Consider the following 21772-nt stretch of genomic DNA (forward strand, 5'->3'; position numbering starts at 1 on the left):
TGCCACATTTTACCGCGCGCTAACTTATATCCTCGCTATCATAACGAGGGCCACGTAAGTGTTCCCCAACAAAACTGGTGTTTTTCTCGTGAAAAAGAGAGTTTCGAAGTAAATTGCAGGAATTTTTTTTTCGCTTCCGGTCGAAGGAGGCTGAATCGGTTCAGTTCTAGTTCGCCCTGTACGTGACAGACCCCTTGACAGTTCTAAATAAACTTCACATCTTAGTGAACAGTTGCCGACATAACCAGTCAGATAGTGAGGGGTCCAAAGCTTTTATATTATTTCATTTTACATTCTTTTTCTCACATCATTTTTGGAACAAATAAATAGATCTTAAGAGAGTCAAGGCATCATCACTGAAAAGCATGAAACGAATGCTTAGCAACCTGAAGTAGTGCACTGGAGACGTTATCCAAAGCAAGTGGTCCTGGTAATATTGATGTCATGTTTACATTGTTTTATTTCCACGAGATTATCTCATCTAAATACAGACACGCTGTTTTAGGTTTAAATTTTGCTTTCTCGTGTACTCACTATGAGAATTTGTCGTCAACTACTAATCGGGCAAAAATAGAAAGGTCAAGCCTCCACGGTAAATCTCTCTGAAGTGTGTTATGGTTCATGGATTCTTTGACGGGGAATCAAGGTCATTGAACCGGGCAACAGGTGCCGGTAAGGTAAGGTTTCAAGGTTGATTTAATATTTTTGGTCAGTCATCGAATCGAGTTCACCTACATTTTACCCTATTTTAAAAATAAATACGATAAAAAATTTTGTGGCACAGTGCATTATGACGACAAAATCTTTTGAATTTCGTCAAACGCTCCGCGATGATAACTTCGTTGGAAATGGCCAGTTTCTTCGATCTAGGGTTTGTTTACGTTAATCAAGTGTACTACGTTTTCAGTCATGGCACCGTAGCACTTTTTGAACTGAACAAACTACCTAAGCTCGAAAATCAAGGACTCTGTCAACTGCATTATTCTGAGAGATTAAGAGCCATAAATTTTAAAGTTCATCGTAAAACAATAATTCTTTCCTCATCTCATGTTAATGTGGTGTTACTGGTAGACGGGTAATAAGTTCAACCAGCCCTTCACCGCGAAGTGCAACACCGTTACAATTCTACCACCCTTCTTGGCTCACGATATTGAATTAATATTTACATTTCTACTTATAAACAGTTTAAATAAAACTCACATACATTTTCGGTCAGCAGTACCTGACTTGTTGTAATATTTATCTAGATGGCCTACGAATGGACACCATAAACTTCTCAGTTTACTTCACATGACATGCAACAAAAACAAACTTATCAAATGGAAAAGGCCAAAATAAGATATGTTCCATTTCCGTTAGATAATGATTCATATCATTGGTTTGTTCATTTAGCCTTTGCTTTAGCCAACGGTTCAACTTCCGTTTTGTTTACTTAAAAAATGACAAAAAATTAATTATTTTAAATATCGGGGGCCAATTGGTAATTTTACCGTAATTGAATGTGGACATCTCAGTGGTTCACTTTCTTACCAAAATTTATCATGGATGTGCACTCAGAAACATTTCAAATTTGTTTCTCTCCTGGACAAGTCGTTTGTCTTCGACAGGAGAACTCGCAAAGATAAACATTAATGAGATGCGGTATTCACTAATTGTTCCTCTAAGGGGGGTCCTCTAAGTGGAGCATTACTTAATTTTAAGCCACACAACGATCTGGATTTCAAACGGACACGCTCGTTTTACTCTAAGTGAGAGAGTGAAAGGTAAAAAATGTGGCAGTGTAATCCAGCTAAATTAATACTGTTTTAAAGTGTATATAAAACTGAGCTGAACGGTCATAAATTAGCCCTGAAAGTTCGCACGAAACAAAGACTCACTGAACCACTTTAACGATTTAAGTTTTTTTTTATTCAAAACTGGTTCAGATTTTTTAAGTCGAGAGTCCCATACAAATATTCATAATTCGCCCATATTACGCAACGTAAACATATTTACTTATTTCAGTAGGCTCATTGTGCAAACTTGGGCTACCTGTGGCGAAAGGTCTGTCAGAGCCTCGGCAAACCTCTCCTCGACTCGTGTCAAATCTTCTCGTGTCAAATCTTCCCGTGGCGGAGAAACCCACGACTGGCAACGTTTATGAGATCGTGCTCGCAGGCTATCAAAATATATACATTCACTCTATGGTCAGCTTGTTTGGCAATAGTTTAGTGGGAATCGCTGTCAGGAACTCTACATTTTCTATAACTTTCTCAAACAAAAACTCAGGCGTATAACAGATTGCATAACTTTAAATTTACGATTCTTCTGGGAAATCCCATCACGGCGTGGGGTGCTTCTAAAATGTCATTTTTCGGGTGCTGCGGCGCCATCCACGCGGACATCCATGCAGCTTGGATTTGTGCAGTAAAGAGATGAGAAGCGGTAGTAGTTTTAAGTTTACTTAGCGACAAGGAGAGGAGAGGGTAGACGTACTGAAAGCGGTGTGAATTTCATATGCTAAGGTAAACATCAACTGCAGACAAGGGGATCAATGATCACATAACGAACTTAGCGCTTCCCTGATAACCTTTGTATATTTCCTGCTAAAAAATTCCCAACAGCAGTGGTCTGTGGTTTATGCTCGGGTTAATGCTTTGTCTTCGAGACGAAGAATCAAGGAGTATGTTTAACCGGGTACTCAGTAGAGGACTTTAGGTTTGTAGTATTTCTCTCCAAAGAGATAAAATTATAGCGAAAAAGTATTTGCTTCATTGATTGTGACCACAATCACCAGAAATAACAAGCCACAATCTCTAAAACAATGAATAGAGCCTTCTAGATGCCATTGTTCTTAAAGAGTTGAAGAGATTTGCGCGGTTTTGCGGTTTGAGATCTACCGGAAATGATCTAACAAAAAACCGATCAAATCACAAAGTGTGTGTTGTTGAATAATTTGTGAAGCAGACCTTTCTTTCCAGTCGCGATTTCGGGGCGTTGAACACGCTTCCGATTCTGTAGGTTCAAATCGTTCTTTGATGAATTTGTCTGTACAGTTTGGAAGGACATATTTCATCAATATCTAATTTAGTGTGCCAGTGGCAAAGAGAAGAAATCCGTTAAGCTAGCTGCTGCGAGCAGACAAGGTGAGTCAGAGGGCACAAAGTTGTTGAATGAATACTTGTTTGAAAGCTAAGTGGTCGCGCTTCCTGAAGTTCTTAGACGCTTGACTTCAAGATCTAGATTTGAAGTTGACAGTATGTGTGCGAATGATATCTCCTCAAACTTTGGCGTGTTTCATTCTTTCAATGTTTGTGGAAATACTGTGGAACCCTAAGTATTCAGAAATAATCGTGAAATTCGATCCACGAGAGCTGCGTGAGGCTAGCCAAACCGCGTGCTTGTTGGGAAATCTCTTTTATCCGGCTCCAGCTTTGCATTTTCCAGGTTGGCAATAAAGACAATGAATATCATTGTTTCAGGGTAGCGGCCGTAAAAATGTCCTGAAGCCATGAAATGTTTCAGGAGAAACAGGTTATTCGGGTCATGCTATTAGAACGAGTCTGTTGATACAACAGTAGCCACCTGCGATTTTCAAACGCATCTGAAATGTAATGTTGATAATATTTCCCAGCATCTTGTAGTCCCTGAAATTGTGTCTGTTAACTAGTCACCATTGTTCGGCGGCCTTATGCTCTGTATCTGCCTTAGAACCAATGAACTTCTAAATTGATGATATCATGTATTACATTACTCAATATTTATAAAGGGAACAGAATGAAGGGGAACAAGTTGTGTTTCTTGTGGAAAATGAAAAAAATGAATGAGCTTTGGTTCTTAACCCTTTATCAAAGCGGCGGTCTAGCGGCGCCCGGTGGCCCCTGGCGCCTTACTTTTGCTCTTAATTGGGTGACTCAGGAATTTTAGTTTTTTCATAAAAAGCATATGCTGGACAGCCTGGATTTCACAGTTTCAGAGCACTGGGCCCCATTCAATTTTCCCTAGTGCACAGTCTTGCATATTCTTCCTATGATACTGCTCTCCATACCTTTCCTGAGGTGCTGACGAGGAGAATTTGTTTATCAATCAGAGCTTCTTTAGTTGGTGATCATTTCCTTTATTTTCGTGACCTTTATATTTGATTCTAGGGTGTCGTTGAAAGGAGAAATTAGACGCTGATCACTCTCAGGGGTCAGAGTGTTTTAAAATCAACCAAAATATTTCGAGAAAGGCTGATACAACAACAGAAACTGCTTAAGAGTTCTTAAAACACAATGTTGTGATGTGTTGCCAACATGTGACATTTCTATGTTATTCTTGTAGCACTTATTAAAAGGGTCGAGATCCGTAAAACCAAGTTTCCGGTAATGATGGCAAGAATTCGCAACTACTGTTAAAACATCATGTCCAAAATTTCTTTTCTTTTCTTTTAATCTTGTTAGCCATGTCAATTTCATCACATTTCCTACCAATCAGCGAACGTAAATCAAAGATATGGCAAAAATGAATCAGTATAAGCTCTGTAAGAAGATTTTAGAAGAGGTTAAAGCTTCACTCAAAAAAATAATACTCACTCAAAAGTGACGAGCGAAATCTGTCTAAAAATTGTACTACAAAAATTATCGCTGAGTTTTAACCGCAACAACTGTTTCATAACATTTTCTATCAATCATCGAACGTTGATCAAAGAAATGGCGAAAAACAAATTGTATAAGCTCTTTAAAAGATTCAAGAAGAGGTCATAGCTTCACTCATAAAAATGATACTCATCCAAAAGTGACAAGCGAAATCTTTCTAAAATTGTAATAAAAAAATCATCGCTTTAGTTTAACCAGATAGCTGTTGTGAATTGCCAGCCGAGCTTTCCTTCTAGCGTGGAGCAAAACAAAATGCTCTAGAACTCGGCTTTGAGAACGTACAGCGTTTTATTATCAACTGTTTTATTATTAACTGTGTTTTGGCTCGCAAACCGCTGAACGAAAAACACGTCATCAACTGAACCCGGCGTTTAGAATTTGGCCGACACTTTGGCCTGTTTCCATTGTACAAAGGCAATGAGACCGCTGTCTCCCTTAAATAGAGGGTGGCTGCAACCAGCGTCGTTTGAGCGCGAAAAATGCGTCAGTACGAGCTTTCGCGAAAATGACTTTGGTAGAGAAAAACAAGCTACAGTTGTATGATCTTGCGATAAGGTAAAGGGTCAGTTATATTCCAGTATAAATAACTGTTTAACTTTGTTTTTCAATGAGAATAGAGTATTGACAGGGAACAGTTGTCACTATTTCGCTCTAAGCTAGCAAGTCAAATTCATTTGTTCTCGAGTGTAAAAGTCTCTTATAATGCCAATACTCCCTGAGCAAACCCATTAGCCCTTTTTGAGATATTATTGTGTTAAAAGGATATATCAGCTATATGATTTTTTTGTTCATTTCTTTTTTAAAAGGAGAGGTAATGGAAAGTAAATTACCAGCTGCAAAATGGCGGACTCTCTGGTTAGCGATTCTTCTTTATTATGTTTCCGGAATAAATGAAGCCCAATGTGACATCCTGCCTGTGCGACCCATCCACCACAACAACACTGCCTTACGTCAGGTACTGGAAGCTTTGACAGCCAAGTATCCTAACATCACACGGCTGTATTCCATCGGTAAATCGTATCAGGGCAAGAGCTTATGGGTAATCGAGATCACAAAGGATCCTGGGAAACATTTACCTGGCAAACCTGAGTTCAAGTACGTAGCAAATATGCATGGAAACGAGGTTGTGGGACGCGAGTTGCTTTTGCTGTTAGCTGACCATTTGTGTTCAAACTACGGGCGCGACCAGAGGATAACAAAACTTGTTGATACAACTCGAATCCATCTGTTACCATCAATGAACCCTGATGGATGGGAGAGTTCTCATGTGGGCTGCACGGGTATTAAAGGCAGATTCAACGCTAACGGGGTGGATTTGAATAGAAATTTCCCTGACCCTTATGACGGACAAACGAATGAACTGCAGCCCGAGACACAAGCTATTATGAACTGGATACATAGGGAACCATTTGTCCTGTCAGCCAATCTACACGGTGGAACGTTGGTTGTCAACTATCCCTTTGACAACCTCCCTAGTGAGCTAAAGAGATCCACCACTAGAGTATACTACAGCTCCCCGGATGATGACATTTTTGTCAATATCGCCAAACTTTATTCTAAGACACATCCCACAATGCACAACGGTAATCCACGATGTCCGATCCAAAGAGAAGAGAAGTTTCCTGACGGGATCACAAACGGCGCGGCCTGGTATCCAATTTCGGGAGGAATGCAGGATTACAATTATTATAAAACGTACGGTACTTAAGCTTGTAGGCAGTCGACCTTAATCTTCGCACATAAGATCTATAATTTTGATGGTCGACGACCCAGGTTAAAATTTACTCTAAAGTGAAATATTTTGATTATACTTATCCAAGCAGTATTTAGGGCGCTTTAAACATATGAACCTGCTATGTGGCGGGTTTTGTCAACGACTTGTCGGTAAGTTAAGCACACCACTGCGAATTGGGAACTGTCTGGAGTTTGTTTCTATACCCTTCTTTGCTCCACATTCATGTTCAATGTTCAATTTTTTTTCCAAAAAAATCCAGGGTTTTGTTTACATACACTGTACGTCTTAGACAACTTGTTGACGCTGATAACTCGAAAATGATAAACTGAAATACGCATTTGCTTGTCATCGAAATAATCACAGAGAGTCCTTATTTTGCGTTCATTTGGGGATAATCAAGCTAACATGATACTTCACCGTCAATACCGTTGAGATTTTTACTGCATACCGGAATTAAGACGAGTGTTTACCATAATTTACTTTTATTATTATCATGTTTTTCAACAGAAACTGTTTCGAGATCACCTTGGAGCTTGGTTGTTGTAAATACCCCCCTGCTCGTTACCTCTCCCCTTACTGGCGCGCAAACCGTGAGGCCTTGCTCAAGTATATCGAATTGGTGCATAACACAGGAATAAGGGGCTTTGTTTTTGACGAAAAGGGCCGTCCGATTGAAGGTGCGAAAATCATCATTGAGAACCGTGCTAAAAAGGTCAAGACCTACAAGGATGGCGATTATTGGCGTTTATTGGTGCCAGGAAATTACATCATCCGTGTGGCTAAACGAAAATATAAAAATTCAAAAAAGACAATCACGGTTGATCCAGATGCCATCGCATATGCTAATTTTACTCTCGTAAGGAAGAGGTCAAAGAATTTTAGCAGACGTCGACTGGCCGCAAAGATGAATCCCGTGGCTCAGCCATTGAAGTCGACCAATAACGTGTCGTTCCACAAAGTTGTCACTCACAGGGATAAATTGCGGCTATCAGCAAAGTCTCCAGGAAAGTCTGCTTCTACTGTATTAGGTCCTTTTATCATAACTAGTCTCGTTTGCTTTGTTTTAGTTGCTCTATTGAAATAGTCCACCTTTTTCTTATCGCAACATTTCTGCATTACATTTAATCATTTTATTAAAGGCCGTTTACTTTCACCACATTTTTTTCATTTTTCAGAATACAATTTTAAAATTTTCAAGTTAGTGTCGAAACCAAAGCGGGAATCTATTGTTTTGCTGCTCTGCGCCTCTTGACTGCGTCACAAATCTCTTGCCATTATCTAGTGAATTCAGAAGAAGATATCCAGCCAATTCTGTTTTACACAGCAGTCAAACCAAGTTGTCCCTCAGGAGTTACAAACAAAAAAAGTCAGTAAGTCACTTAAATAAGCTGTTCTGAAAGTCTCGAGTTTTCCTTTTCCCTACTTTTGTTTCCTTTTGCAGATTTATAATAACTTTCAATTTTATTACTTACTTTACGAGATAGCGGTTGCTTGTTATGTTTTCCTTTGAAATTTTGCGCGGGAAATTGGTGCGCGGTCGGCCAGAATCGATCCCCTAGAGCATGGCCCATGTTTGACCGCTGTGTTATCCACGTCAATTGCGTTTTCCCGCCTTTTGAGGTCGAACGCAAGTGTTTTATTTCGAGTTTTCATTGGCTCTTGTAATGCTGAACTTTGTACTAATTAGCCATTGTGATTATTTTGGTTTTGGCTACGACACTTAATCGAAAATTGCTCTTACATTTCCAAACTTTTTTTTTTTTACTTTGCATAATGGTCGTTCATTCTTAGGACTCTTAAGAGTATATCCGTAACAGTAATTGTGGGTTATCACGTCCTCTATTTGTTTTTATTTGTAAAACTCGGCTGCATTTTTCATGTGAGAATGACAATTGTTAAACTGAAGCTAGGAGCAAATGTAATTTCCAGGCAAGTGACAAGAGCAGGCACAAATTGAGTTGCCTCGTTTTTAATCAGGATCAGATAGCCTGATTGGCGAGGATTAGTACGATTTAAGAATATTCACAAAGAAGAATTTGAAAGATTTCATTGTCGCACGCAACACATGGCTTCTTTTGAGCAAGCTTTAATTTCTATATTTCTTTTTACCTCCATACGTTTTGTTCACGGATTTTGGGTTTGCTGTTTATTTTATGCTTACATTGGACTGAATAATGTAACGAAACATTTATAATCAATCAATAAATTCGATAGCTTTAATCATGAAGAGGCATTATTTATCAACCCGGCTGGATTAATAAAAATAATGTTTTAGTTACGTCTCAGAAATTACGTGCTTTCTCCAGATCTTGAGACAGGACCTGGCCAATCCTAGTTCTTGGTCGGGTTAATGCGTTATGATCTTGGGCAGGACACTTCATTCACAGTGCTCCTCTTCAAACAGAAATATATATCAACGGCCACCCAGGGAGAAATTGACAATAGGGGTATTAGTAATAATAATAATAATAATAATAATAATAATAATAATAATAATAATAATAATAATTTAATTCTTATATTGCGCGCTTTGCATGTAATGATCAAGCGCGCATTACATCTCATACAGCATATGTTAAGATACTAGCAACTATCATGATAAGATTTTTAAACAGGTGCGTTTTCAGGTGGCACTTAAAAATCCCTAGATCTGTAAGAGAACGAACCTCACGCGGTAATGCATTCCAAAGTGCCGGAGCTGCGACCTGGGGTACTAAAAAGAATGATAAAAAACGCCATAAATGATCATTTACTTTGCAGACACTCGCTCAAAAATACTGCTAAAAGTGATTTCGGGAGAGAAACATCAATTAAATTTTACTCGAAAGATTGTTTATTAGTTTTGTTGAGTGGTTGCATACAGGTTCAATACACCGTTGAATACAGGTGGAAGACAGTAGAGACTCGTTGGGATTCACTCAATTGCAAGGGTGATCACGACCGCTTACTAGAGGTGAACGCTCAATAGAAATGAAAATTACAATGATTAAGGAGAAACAAATAACTGACCACAGGTTTGACTGTATCATCTTCATTAAAGAGCGCCAATACTGTTACTGAGGACACTGGTACAGGTTCCAGCACTAGTTTCGTTACACCTAAACTCGTACTTCAAAATACACTTGTGGAGAAACCTCGAGAACTAGAATATCATGTATTGGTCTTCTCTTTTCAGGTGTTGCTAAACGTGGAATAAGTCTAGATCCCATACTTTATGAGACTACGAATTAGTAGATGACGCATAAGTGGGTCTGGACAAAAATCGAATGCTGGAAGAAGATCAACATAACGATAACAGTATCATAAAGAACAGCAAAAAGATTCTGTCACATGATTATAAGAACAAAAGCCCAAGATTTCTTCAGATCAACAAAAGTAGACAGACGTCTCTGATTACGAGGATGTATTTTTATTCAGAATTTTCAGCTCAGCTTGTACACATTACTTAGGAAAAAATGTGCGGTTAGAAACGCACAACTGAACACTCGCTCGTATTTTAAACATAAAGGATAAAAAATTGATTACAACCTCTTTACTTCTTTCTCCGCCCAGATTTTTTCCTGACCTCATTTGGATTCCGTCGATTGTGATAATCTTGAGCACCTTTCAAGTGATAACCAAGTTGCGAGGCGCGACTTGTGACATCTTTAGCAGCGAATGGCGAGCTACGCGCGATGTAATTCGGATCAAATACATTCATGTTATCTTTCTTCCGCGGAAGACGATGCTGAGCACGGGGCTGGTCCTCAGTAAGGATTGGGTTGTTACTATGGCGACCGCCTTGGGGCCGAGGGAGGGGGAACTGAAAACAAAACATGAGAAAAGAGAACAAGTGAAGTAAATTTTAGAAACACCGCAATCAATTTCTTTCTGTTTCACAAAAGCACTTCAATAAAGATACAGACGTTTTGCGGGAGTTTAACTTGGCAAATTGGCTAGTTTTTATGTTTTATGGGAACAAAGTTCCGCCGTTCGAGATTATTTCAATCTCCGCAGGAAGCTACCCACCGCGATGTCATTCATGTACACGCAGCAAACCACTGACAAGAAAAGATATGTAATACCATAACTGTCTCTAACTTGTGGTATACAGTAGACAGTTACACGGCTATTATTTATTAATTCATAACAGATAGAACTTAAGGTCAAGAGAAACTACCTTTTTTCTTCTAATGTTAAACGGTTTCTTTCTGTTTGGTAGATGGTAATGAGTCACACCATCCTCATCAACACTCACAGACACCTTCACCAAAGTGTTATTTCCACACGATGGGCAGAACTTTTTCTCCAACTGACTTGTTACTCTAAAATCATGCAACAACAAGCAAATCCAACATTCTTACTGCCTCTGAACATTGACAAATACTCTGTTACATGTCCTCACCCAACCTTCCAATAGAAGGTGTACAGTAGCTGTAGTTAGACAACACCTACTATGACATGTTAATCTAGTTTTATTGGATTTCAAACATCTGATCATCAAATGATTCAATTGTGCCAAAAAACACAGCAATCTGTTCTAGTTGTTTAAAGAACTTTAAGAAACATCCCTTCATCTGGCTTTGTGAGAAATTTAACACCAAAAAGTTCTTTTGTCTCCTTTGCAATTCTCCCCTCTAACTGCTAGACAATTTCATGTAGATCAGTCTAGAGAATTTGATATTAAATCAAGAGAACACCCTACCACTGATAATGTTGTCAACTTTCATCACCTGTAAATCACCTCAAGGAAATCATGCAGTTCAGATATTCTTGATTAATTTGTACGTTTCTTCCTTTTTGCATTTCTCTTTTAACGCAATTTCCAAACACTTTATTCTCAACTAATTTAGTGGCTTCCAAAAAGTGAACTCACCTAAAACAAGCATAGCATTTCAGCACATAACTGCGTGCTTCCCTGATCAGCATACCATCCAGTGATATCACATGAAGACCCATCTGAATTAACACATTCTAAAAAAGAATGACATCAGTTTCAACCAAACTCCCTTAAAAACTGTGCTATTGACCCTTAAACTCCCAGTGGAGATTAATATTTGATTTCTCCCAAGAACATCCCCACATTATCCTGTAGACAGGTGACAAGAATACCACCAGGTAGGAGCTGTTACGTTGATCCAATACCAATTCCTTGGTAAAGGGCTAACTCAATTTTTTCTGTCTCTCTGTTTAGCTTTATCAACATTTTTTTTCAAAACACCATTTTATAATTTCTCTGTCATTAAGGCAATTGAATTTGTTATGTGTATTTTGTATTCATTGTATATTTTGTAGTCATTTCTATTTCTGTCAATAAGCATTTCTTTCCATATAAAAATGGTCTACCCCTCAAAAAAAATTTTAACCATAACTTACAACAACAAACCACCATAAAAAAACAAAAAGAGGTGAAACGATACCTATGGCACCCCTTAAACAACATGTGATGGGCCTGAGGTGACCACTGTTTGGCGACTTTCTTTAGCATCCATACATTATCCAGCAAACAGGTAATGAGAATACCTAAACTAATCACATGTACACATAGAAGTTGTCATCTTGATCTAACACCAAATTCTTGTAACTAACTTACAGGGAAATGTATAGCAGCTAAAGGGGAGAGTTAACAATCAGATCTTGGGAGTTAAAGAGTTAACTGTAAGAATTCCACAACAGAATTACAGACAGACACTGTTACCTGCATGGCAAAATCAGTTGTAAGGCAGCCTACAGTCACATTTGCTGGCAAAGCATCCAGAGTTCCTTTTCCCATCTGATTCTTAATATGCTTAATGTTATCAGGTGTAATCCAACCGTTGTCATCATCATCATCATCATTGTCCTCGTCACCATTTTCATGGTCATAATCCTCCTCGTTTTCACTGCCCAATTCATCCTCTCCATAAACATTGTTATAGTTTTCCTCAAATCCCTCATCATCATCTCTAGAGTCATTTAATGTAGGATTATTTGTTGTCAGCATCTCTATACCAGTTGTAATTTCTTGTGCAGTAGAGTCAACGTTGTTTTTATCAGTTGCAGCATCTGTGCTTATTTCAGTTCTTGAAATATCAATGGAGCTTTTCTCAAATCCATGACTTGTATTTGGTGTATTGTTCTGTTGTTGATCTGTTTCAGTAGCTGTGTCACTGTCGCCAGCTTGGCAACTCTGTATTGTGTTGCACACTGTACTTTGGCCTTTCAGCTCAGTTTCTTCATTTTCCCCTTTTGGCTTCTGTGAGGAAAGAGAGATAATACATACCCCTTGTTCAATGGTTTCATGCAATATAATGCGGGCTGATGTTTTGTGAGTTGAGTAGTATTTTTACAAGCCCTGTAGGGGCCAGGAAAAAAAATACAAGCAATGGGCAAAATGGCTACTTGTATCATGTGTGAAACCATTGAATTATATAATTTTTGAGCATTTTGACCTCTAGTTTTTAAAATACATCCTACAGTCTATCTGAGTTCAGTATTAACTGAATGTGGCCTGAGTGAAATATGAAAACAACACTAGCAAAACCATTAAAGTGCCTTTTATAAAGTTTATGACTAACAAAAAAGTCTGATGCACTTAAAAGTTGGATCATTCAGTGCAGCTGCCATATTTTTTCCATTTTACAGCATCCTATTACAGTATAATGGCATATTTTGAGTGTTCCAATGCCCTAATATGGTAAAATAGCATATCAGTGGAATAATAAAGTGCAATAGTTCTGAGCCAGGAGATCATAAGGGAGTTGCATCACATGATATTCGAAAACCTTTGGCAAGGGAAAGCTCTTATAGCATTTAAAAGAAATGAAAATATACAGTAGTTCACATATAGAGATATATATAGTCACCTTTTCCACAAAGAAGCCTGGGACTGTCTTTCCTGCAAATCCTTGAGTTATCTCTACCTGGATTTGATAATTTGTTGATATAAATAATATTTTCAAAAACCATTTTATGGTACATTTTACAAGTTATGTTGCCAGGTATTTCATTAATTTTTTTCTCAAGTTAGTCTAAAGCCCTCATTCTGAGTATTCAGCTCTTGGTTACTAGACTATGGTAAGGCTGTAGTCCAGGTCGAACACAACTTGCATTCTTGTAAGTTCTAACCTGTTTGGTGGGTTTGGTCTTGATGTGATCAATGCCACAGTGTTCCTTTTCTAATTGATAAGTAAGAGCCAGCACCCTGAGGTCAACGGCTGAAAGACTTCGGAAATCTCCTGTCTGCTTTGCAAATTCAGTCACTGAGAGAATTGACACATAGTTTAAATAACAAGTAGAAGAAAAGTTTACAAGAGAAATGACAACAACTGAGTTTTTTTGCCATGGAGTTGCTATTTCCTCTCATTTCTAAAACACATTCATCCTCTAAAACCCACATTGCAATCACAAAGTCAGGAATTCTTCTATTTTCTTTGTAATATATTGCAAAAAGATTTTGCTATATCAAGAATTAAGAATGACTTGTTTCCTTCGAGAGTTGGAAACGAAAGCCAACTGCGTTTGTAGCACAATAAACTCATGAGAGATCATTTCTGTTTTCTTTGTTTCAACTATCTTCTACCGCTTTTTATGTTGCCATCGCCGACATTGTCTAAGAATTACGAACATAGTTCTAACTCAATTTTTTTCATATGCGGGATCAATGTAGGCAATTCCGAGGGGGCAAGATGATAATTTATCTCATTGTTTACTATTTCAATTTTCCTATGCTTCTTTCATCCTATGCATGTTCTGGAAACGATACTAGAAATGTTAAAATTGCTTAAATAACCTTATGTAACAAATATTTCCCATCACATCTTCAAGAGTCCGCTTAAGCCTAGGTTTGGGTTTCATAAAAAGGGCTTGAATCATACTAGTGTCGCGTCTGCCTAGTAAAAGAGTTCGTCGAAAACACGTTTGTTTAATACAAAATGTGAGCAAAAAAAGTAAGGAATTTGGTGAATGTCCGCAAGAAAAGATCATACTTTAATAAGGGATCCGCAAGATACAGATTTATCGTTCCTAACTTACCCGCATGTATTGCTTCGGTTGACGGTTCTTTAAAGTTGATTTTGTAAGGCAACACAGCCAAACGCTGTCTAGTTGCAGCGTCCCTAATCTCAGTAACAACATCTTCAACTGCATAAACATTTTCACACAGTTTATGAAGCGGTGCATTTTTCAAAAACGCGGCCGAATCTGCCACAATATGCTTTACTTTACCACTGTTCTCCTTTCCTACCTGATCCGCCATCTTGGTCCCTCGTGTTTTCGATTGGCAGCCGCTGACCAATATTTATGAAATTTCGAATTGGGCAACCTCGCGCAAGTTTGACAGAGCCTAGTCAGTCGATAATTGATTGATTTCAGAAATCAATGCGTCTACACTCGTTCCATGAACAGTTGATATCTGTGCATATGTTGACGTTAATTGCCCCCACACCATCATTTATCATTTGTGCGGTTGAGAAGAGGAGGCAAAATATTTTTGGTTTGTGACGAAGAGCACTGGAAGTTGTTTATTTGCAGGAGCCCATTACTAGGGCTCCTGTTATTTGCTAACCCTAACCCTAACCTAAACCCATCATCCTCAAGAGGCGGCCGATGGTTCTTTAAACTATTCAATCCTAGCAGCTAATCGAGCTAATCAGGAAGCAACGAGATCTGTAAGTACAAACACACCTGCCTCAAATCCTTTTTTTCGTATAGATACTCGCATAGGGCCGAGTAAAATTAAGGATTAATATCACGCGTGTTTTCGGAAGTTGCCAAAATTTCCCGAGTCGCGCAGCAACGAGGGAAATTTCTGCAACTTCCGAAAACACAAGTGATATTAATCCTTAATTTTACGAGGAACGATGTGATTACTTGTATATAATATAAGGGGCAAAATGTTTTCTTACTGATCTCGCGCAAAACGGGACGCCATTGTTACAAAACAAACAGAAATTTTTTTACCTTGGCAGCCGTTGCTAAGCGATTTTCAGCCAATCATTTTCAAGTAATTTTGCCCGGTGCAATTACAAAAGTTAAGAAAAAATGCCCTCTGTCTTGACCAATCCCAATTCAGTAATTTTGCCCCCTATATGATAACACGAATAATAGCCGGGGGCGATTATTTCTTTTTTCGCACCAAAAGGGAAAGCGATTATTCGAGGGAGGCGATTATTTCAAATATTTCTCACAGAAGGTCGTGCCTTAAATATTTTGTTTTATTATACCATTAAATCAAAAAAATAATCGCATCAAATATAAACCGAACATGGGCTTTTTAGTGTTTCAAATTTGTTTCGTTGATTACGGTAATCAATGTTCAATGTCAATATCTTCGGCGTCAGAACCTGAATCATCGCTGATGACTTTAACTGGATCATAATCCATTTAAGGAAAAAGTGAAGTATATGAACGTTGTCATAGAAAAAACTGTAAAAAAAAATCGGTGTTTTTGTAATCATTCAGTGGTCATGGAACAATTAAATAAAAGCTGGTTTGTTACCCAAGATGCCAATTTTTAACTTGAGAGGGAGGGAGTAAGAGAAAGAGAAAATGGCGAGGGGAGGGGGAGGGGGCAAATTATTCCAGGGAGGCGATTATTTTAAATATTTCGGTCAAAGGGGGGCGATTAATCTACGGACGGGTATTAGTCGAGGAAATATGACAGGTCATATCTGGTGTAAAGATCGGTTTTTATTTTTGAGTCTTATTGATTGAGAGGTTGACGCGACTATTCTGAACCAACTGTGGTAAAGCAGAACTAAATCATCGCTGGACTATTTTGACATCTTATCTAAAATTACTTTCCATGATAATTCGGTCAGCTCAGTACTGTTACAAATCGACTACCGATCTGAAATCACAACGCAGCCGCCGTAAATACAACTGTGTATCAAGCGTTTGGAACTCGTTGGGAAGGAAAACAGGGTGAAGTCTGGTGACTAAAATGGCAATGGAATCGAAATGATTTCAGCGTGGACGCGGACTCCTCGAAGGGGAACGGGTCGAATAAGTAACTGATGGGAGGGAAAATTGTATAAGTGAAGAGTGGGCAGTGTCGCTTTCATCCCCACTCATTAGCCTTCTGCCTAGTATAATCTGTAATCTGTGTTTGAGAAAGCTTCGACTGTAATGACCAACTACCTCGCTCAAAGCAGCATTTTCTTGTTGTCACCCTGACCTTCAGGCAAGAGAGGTCTCTCACCTGCCACTTAATTTTCAGGAAGAACTTACCGGAAAGGAGATATGATGGCGTCATGGAATGAACGGAATGAAACTGTAGCTAAGGCTCGGTTAGACTCCTAATTCTAACTTCCATCATTCTTATAGAATGCAGCTATGCAATCCTAAACATTTGTGTATGAATTGAACCGATATCTGACGCGGGGCATTTTAACTAAACCTCAAAGTAACACTATACACGTTTGCATAGTGAAAGAGGTTAGGATCAATAGCAAACTGGAAAGAGCACTGACTATAAAACCGGCTCAGAGGGGGTATCCTCTTTGAGTATTGTCATTATGGACTAGCTGAGTCACAATGGCCGCGCTTATCTCAGTGGGATTCAACTCCACCGGAAAACTTCAGATATCTCGAGATAGGACTTTTATCTCCACGGGAGTAACAAACGATGCATGGTTTATGCGTACCTTTTGATTTATTTTCATTTTAAACCCATTTTAAACCCATTGTACACAGTCTAAATCTCATGAATATAATATAAAAATTTGATTTCGTCCCAACAGACCAGTCAGTCATGTCGTCTGTATTTCAAATACATACATCTCCCTCGTTTGATGCAGCAACTAGTAATTCTGATAAACTTGCCGACAAAGCATTTGGTATTCTTCAATGACAAAGTTTGTGTATGTCTCTAGGTCGGCGCCTGTGTCAATCAGCCATTCAAAGCAGTCAAAGTTCCCAGTTGTGACAGCAGCGTGTAAAACTGGCCAACCAAATTCGTCCAAAGCATTGACATCATTTCCTCCCTCCACTAAAATTTTGATGCTTTCTAAATCTCCCTTTGCTGCTGCTCGATGAAGGCAAGAAGAGGAGCTGGAAAATTCCAACTGTTGCATTCGAGAGAAAGTCTCAGTAACAAGGCCGTCGAAGAGTTCTAAATTTTGTTCGAAACTGTTGTGTTGTTGGTTTTCTTCTGTTTTGCTTTCAAATGTGCTTCTTTTATTGACATCCGACTCAGTGAAAGGATCTTCGGCTTGCTCCGATACGCCTGAGTTATCGTTAAGTGGCGTGCAATCCATTGTTTGGTTAAAGTGGTGGTCACAAAGATAATGTGTTACATTTTTAGCATCTCCTTGGTCATTGCTTGCAACTCCATCGCAATTTTCAGACTCATTAGGCTCTTCGAGAATTTTTTCCATTTTGAAAGAACAAGGTATAGAGAATCCTCGAGGCCTTGGAACAGATGGCAAATCATGACAGTATACCGGAGTCGAAATTCGTAACTCGAGTTCATCACCCCCTGAAATTACGTCACTTTTTGTCTCTTCGTTTGTTATTTTTTCTTTATCTGAACAGCTCTGTAAATTTTCTTCTCTCACACCGTTAACGGCGTCATAAACCTGCCTACCCTCGGAAGTGACAGCTTCTGGAATGTTCATTTCTGCAATTTTCTCAAAGTTAAGATTTTTTACCCCTTCATAGACATTCGGGAGTGATTTCGACCTTCTTCCCCGACCCACATGATATCCATCAACAGCTTTCTGCGAGAAAAACACATCTAAAGCTTTCTTTAATTGTTTTTGAATACTGTCTGTTTGTTTCTGTTGTCCTTCTGTTCCATAGAGAGGAAATGAACTTGCTCTTTCTAACAGTGCCTTTTGTTTGATCTTTCCGGAGCCTTCGTTGAGTTGTCGTTTTCGCTCGGTTTCAACTTGAATGCTATTTTCGCTAGAATCGCTATATTTTGAGTCTGACTCTGCCAAACCTTCGTAGATAAAAGGTAAAGATTTCACTCTTCTTGTTTTTGCTTTGATTTGGAGTACCCTTTCGTGACTTTGTAAACTCCTTTGCCGAAAACGTTTGATTAAGTTCAATGACGTGTTAGTTGGTAAGGATTTCGAGCGATTTTTGCGTGATAATTTTCCTTGTCGTGACAGTTCATTCGTGTTCTCTATTTCACCTAGAGCTTGGCGGACACAATATTTGCCATCTTGGTGCTTAGAATAGTTATCCTTTGAAGAAATTTTCTCTTCACCAGCAAACCGTGAACTTGCCATGGGCAATGATTGACTTCTTTGCATTTTAAATTTCAAGCGTTTTGGAGCGGTTCTGACATCTTTAACCAAATTATCACTTTTTCCCACGAAAGGCGTTCTTTGACCTAAAGAAAAAGGCAACGAATTCCTTCTTCTTCGAAACTCTGAAAATAATTCATTCTCCTCGTCCATTTCACTGCGGTGCAACTGTATCATGGCCAGTCTGTCAAAGTCGCTAATCAAACTGCCAGACTTGTCTGATTTTGAAGAATCAATAGTAGATGAATTTGTCAAGTCTGGTGTTTGTTCTTCAAGGTCTCCAATCTCGTATGATAATGAGATCTCAGTGGATGATCTCGAATGTAAAGAATCCTCTTTACTACAAGAATCTATATTGGCTGTTGCTTGCTCCTGATCAGTTACTCTACAGTCATCCGGTGTATCGTTATTGTAAATGATATCAGATGCTTGTTCAACGGAGGCATCTTCTCCTTTTGTCATCAACGAAAGGGATTCATAACGTTCTTCTTCAGCGTTAACATCGTGACGTTGCGGATATTCGTCCACATTAAGAAGGGAGTGTGATATTGTCTTTCCTGTTGGTGAAGACTCTGAACCATCCTCTGTATTCTCTACCTCGCTGGTTGTAAAAGCCCTCGGCCTGACCTGTTCGGGGACCGTGTCTTGTTCTTGTTCACAGATTTGTGTTGAGCCGGTTTGTGTGTTCCCCATAGTTCTTGATCGCCTTCTTTTCTGATTTCGAATTAATCCGCCACTTGAGAGCCTAACCTTCGGCCGAGTCGTGTCTCCTGGCGATCGAGTTTCACAAAACCTTGAAAATATTGCACTCGATCTTCTTTCATTCAATCCAAGATCTTCTTTGTGATCTAATACTTTCTCTATTTGCGACAAAATTGGAACACTGTTAGAACGTTTTCTTGTGAAGCCTTCCATCACTAATGTGAGTGAATTATTCCCTTGGCAATGTGGAATTAAACTTATCAAATCCTTTGAGCGGCAGTAGTGACAGAATTGTGTATTTTAAGCAGTTCTATCGAGGCTTTGTTATCACGACTGGTTTCACGTCACATGCATGTGAAATGAAGCGTTGAGCCGCAATATACCCGTTTGGGTCAGACTTTTCATTGTCTTTTATTATGACTCGTAAAGAGGATCTATTCATAGGCTTTTATCTAGAACATTGTCGCCGGATTGCGAATAACTGGGCACAAGTGTCGCTTTTTGCGCGAAAAGAAGAACTGAAGAAAGAGCCTTTCTGTAATGGCAAATAAATTTACCAACAACAACAAAATATTACACACACAAAAAAACGCTGATTCTCGAGCGGGTACAAGTCAGGAACACAAAACTGTCTTAATTTATTTACGAAATACAGTAATAGACTTACCAACCAGAGTTTTGCGGTTTTTAGATTAATCGCGTTGCTGTACCGTTGGCAGTTTTAACGTCTCAGTAACAATCAATATTCAATAACCAAAATCCTTGTTTTCAATGTAAATGTCCCAATTGTGACATCGCGCTGTCATTGGTACACGTCAAATAGCAGCTGTTGTTCACTTAACGATAGCTATCTCCTTGGTAACTAACCTCGAAAGGAAAATTGAGACGGCAACTTGTCAAACGATCACATTTCTTTTTTCCTTTTTGTTACGGAAAAATGAAATGCTCGTTTAAGGAGCACGTCACGATATGCTAGGACTTGAGTCCTGTGTCGAAAAATTTCCTTAAAGAGGAGGAAAACCTCATAACAATTTCTTGTAAGATATGAAGAATGAAACAAGAAGAAATATACGGAAAGATGAAAGAACATGGAAAGTCGATATCCAAAAAAGGAAGAACTTTCGCCTAATGACATTTTACCGATTATGATGTAAATGGTATCCCACTTCCTGATTAAGGTATTCAAAGGGAGCACTCCACGCGTGTCTCGTTTCCTTCCACGATCGACGGCGCATGACGCGTGTCTGGTCTCTTTACTCACTGACTGACGGAGAGAAACGAATTCTAGTTTTAGTCTTGAGAACCGGAATCAAACTTTGCACTCCGTAGCATTTCTGTTTAGGTAGATTATCTGAATTCTCTATATACGTCAATCAGTGGGTGATTAAGAATCCTTAGGAGAAAAAAGCCCCCGTTCAAAAGACCCAACGAGTAGTCTACAAGATACGAGTAACTCTTGGTACCATGAAAGCTGTTAGACGGAGTTGTCCCCCACCAACGTGGTGTTGTACCACGCTACCTATTAACATTACTGAAGAGCTCAGCATTTTTATCGCGTACTAGTTTTTAACGGCGCAGCCCAAATCTTCAAACATGCGATGGAATAAATCTACTAGCCGTTCGGAACTTAACCAACTGGAGAGGCTCCCGTTTTTATTCCATTTGTTTACAGCCGTACACTGATAGGCCGCTCACTTTAATTTTCTAAATATCTATCACGGAGTAGATTGTGAGTCACTCAGCCCATAAGATTGCAGCGCCCGAGTATTCTTTATGAAAGAGTGCTATTCTTTAGTGCGGGAATTTCAGTGCAAGCACTTAGTGCGCTGATCGGGTTGTCTTTACGGGGCAAACGTTAAGTCTGGGGGGAGTAAGTAAACCTTAGAATTCTGCCACAAAATTTTGTGTTAAATAGGAGCTTGAAAAAATAATCACCACACAACGCAATTAGAAAAGAACCCACGAATGTAGCCAAATGATTAAGATTAAACCACTTTTATCACCACGGAGGCGAAAGTGACGCTATTTAAGAATGTTCCTTCGTTAAGTGGATGTTGATTTCCAAGCCAACGTTCAATGCTATAGCGAATTGGCAGAACCGTAGACAAAGTTAACCAAACTGGCATGATACAATCCATTTAATCAAGCATCAAAAGATACCCCTCTCTGTTATGATCGATCAGTGGCTTTCCCTGTGTGTACTCAGGCAACACTGACTATCCTTTCAAAATAAGATAAAATCGAGACCAGATATTCTTAAATTCTATACTCTTTACTCACAATTTCGGCAGCCATTGAATGCCTTCAAAGAGTATAAGAGAGACTGGGATCAAATTGTGAGAATTTAAGAAAGCGAAAAAAGTGATTCTTGATCAGATGTTTCGTCCAACACGACTTAATTTACTACTTAGACTCTTAAAAGTAAAATATTGTGCGTAACAGTGTTCGCTGTATATTTAAACACATGAAATCTGTTTCACGATTGTAAGTCTTTTCTGTCCATCACG

General features: G+C 38.9%; 4 protein-coding genes across 10 annotated transcripts in view; 1 reads left to right on the forward strand and 3 right to left on the reverse strand.

Moving 5' to 3' along the window:
• Nucleotides 1-483: 483 nt before the first annotated feature.
• On the forward strand, nucleotides 484-8959 carry LOC111342677 (carboxypeptidase D). 4 transcript variants are annotated; one of them, XM_022949774.2, is made up of 3 exons: nucleotides 484-677; nucleotides 5423-6311; nucleotides 6859-8959. In XM_022949774.2, the coding sequence occupies exons 2-3, from the start codon at nucleotides 5431-5433 to the stop codon at nucleotides 7433-7435; spliced, it is 1458 nt and encodes a 485-aa protein (XP_022805509.2). In that variant the 5' UTR covers nucleotides 484-677; nucleotides 5423-5430; the 3' UTR covers nucleotides 7436-8959. The 4 variants fall into 4 exon arrangements, with proteins under 4 accessions (XP_022805509.2, XP_022805508.2, XP_022805507.2 ...); XM_022949773.2 differs by lacking the exon at nucleotides 484-677 and adding an exon at nucleotides 2388-2504; XM_022949772.2 differs by lacking the exon at nucleotides 484-677 and adding an exon at nucleotides 2934-3125.
• On the reverse strand, nucleotides 8959-14908 carry LOC111342676 (RNA-binding protein NOB1-like). 2 transcript variants are annotated; one of them, XM_088752663.1, is made up of 8 exons: nucleotides 14344-14908; nucleotides 13438-13571; nucleotides 13176-13232; nucleotides 12029-12565; nucleotides 11207-11304; nucleotides 10511-10655; nucleotides 9880-10153; nucleotides 8959-9064 (listed from the first exon to the last, which is right to left on the reverse strand). In XM_088752663.1, the coding sequence occupies exons 1-7, from the start codon at nucleotides 14564-14566 to the stop codon at nucleotides 9884-9886; spliced, it is 1464 nt and encodes a 487-aa protein (XP_088608789.1). In that variant the 5' UTR covers nucleotides 14567-14908; the 3' UTR covers nucleotides 8959-9064; nucleotides 9880-9883. The 2 variants fall into 2 exon arrangements, with proteins under 2 accessions (XP_088608789.1, XP_022805506.2); XM_022949771.2 differs by lacking the exon at nucleotides 8959-9064 and having other exon boundaries at nucleotides 9740-10153; nucleotides 14344-14634.
• A 2036-nt stretch (nucleotides 14909-16944) lies between these two features.
• On the reverse strand, nucleotides 16945-20094 carry LOC148734200 (uncharacterized). 2 transcript variants are annotated; one of them, XM_088752662.1, is made up of 2 exons: nucleotides 19933-20094; nucleotides 16945-19423 (listed from the first exon to the last, which is right to left on the reverse strand). In XM_088752662.1, the coding sequence occupies exon 2, from the start codon at nucleotides 19254-19256 to the stop codon at nucleotides 17112-17114; it is 2145 nt and encodes a 714-aa protein (XP_088608788.1). In that variant the 5' UTR covers nucleotides 19257-19423; nucleotides 19933-20094; the 3' UTR covers nucleotides 16945-17111. The 2 variants fall into 2 exon arrangements, with proteins under 2 accessions (XP_088608788.1, XP_088608787.1); XM_088752661.1 differs by lacking the exon at nucleotides 19933-20094 and having other exon boundaries at nucleotides 16945-19910.
• Nucleotides 20095-21385: 1291 nt separating this feature from the next.
• Nucleotides 21386-21772, reverse strand: part of LOC111342688 (vesicle-associated membrane protein-associated protein A) — a 10034-nt gene continuing 9647 nt past the window's right edge. For both annotated transcript variants that reach the window (XM_022949790.2, XM_022949789.2), the window contains exon 7: nucleotides 21386-21772. This exon is cut by the window's right edge and continues 227 nt beyond it. The gene's annotated coding sequence lies outside the window, so the exon portion shown is untranslated.

This window comes from Stylophora pistillata, chromosome 3 (assembly GCF_964205215.1).
Source record: "Stylophora pistillata chromosome 3, jaStyPist1.2, whole genome shotgun sequence".
Taxonomy (NCBI): Eukaryota; Metazoa; Cnidaria; class Anthozoa; order Scleractinia; family Pocilloporidae; genus Stylophora; species Stylophora pistillata.

Coding starts and splice junctions, on each gene's coding strand:
- LOC111342677 (XM_022949774.2), top strand. CDS start 5,431: ATGGAAAGTAAATTACCAGCTGCAAAATGGCGGACTCTCTGGTTAGCG. Junction 6,312..6,858: donor GATTACAATTATTATAAAAC/GTACGGTACTTA, acceptor GTTTTTCAACAG/AAACTGTTTCGAGATCACCT.
- LOC111342676 (XM_088752663.1), bottom strand. CDS start 14,566: ATGGCGGATCAGGTAGGAAAGGAGAACAGTGGTAAAGTAAAGCATATT. Junction 13,233..13,437: donor AGACCAAACCCACCAAACAG/GTTAGAACTTAC, acceptor TATCAAATCCAG/GTAGAGATAACTCAAGGATT. Junction 10,154..10,510: donor TTAACATTAGAAGAAAAAAG/GTAGTTTCTCTT, acceptor TTTTGTTTTCAG/TTCCCCCTCCCTCGGCCCCA.
- LOC148734200 (XM_088752661.1), bottom strand. CDS start 19,478: ATGGAAGGCTTCACAAGAAAACGTTCTAACAGTGTTCCAATTTTGTCG.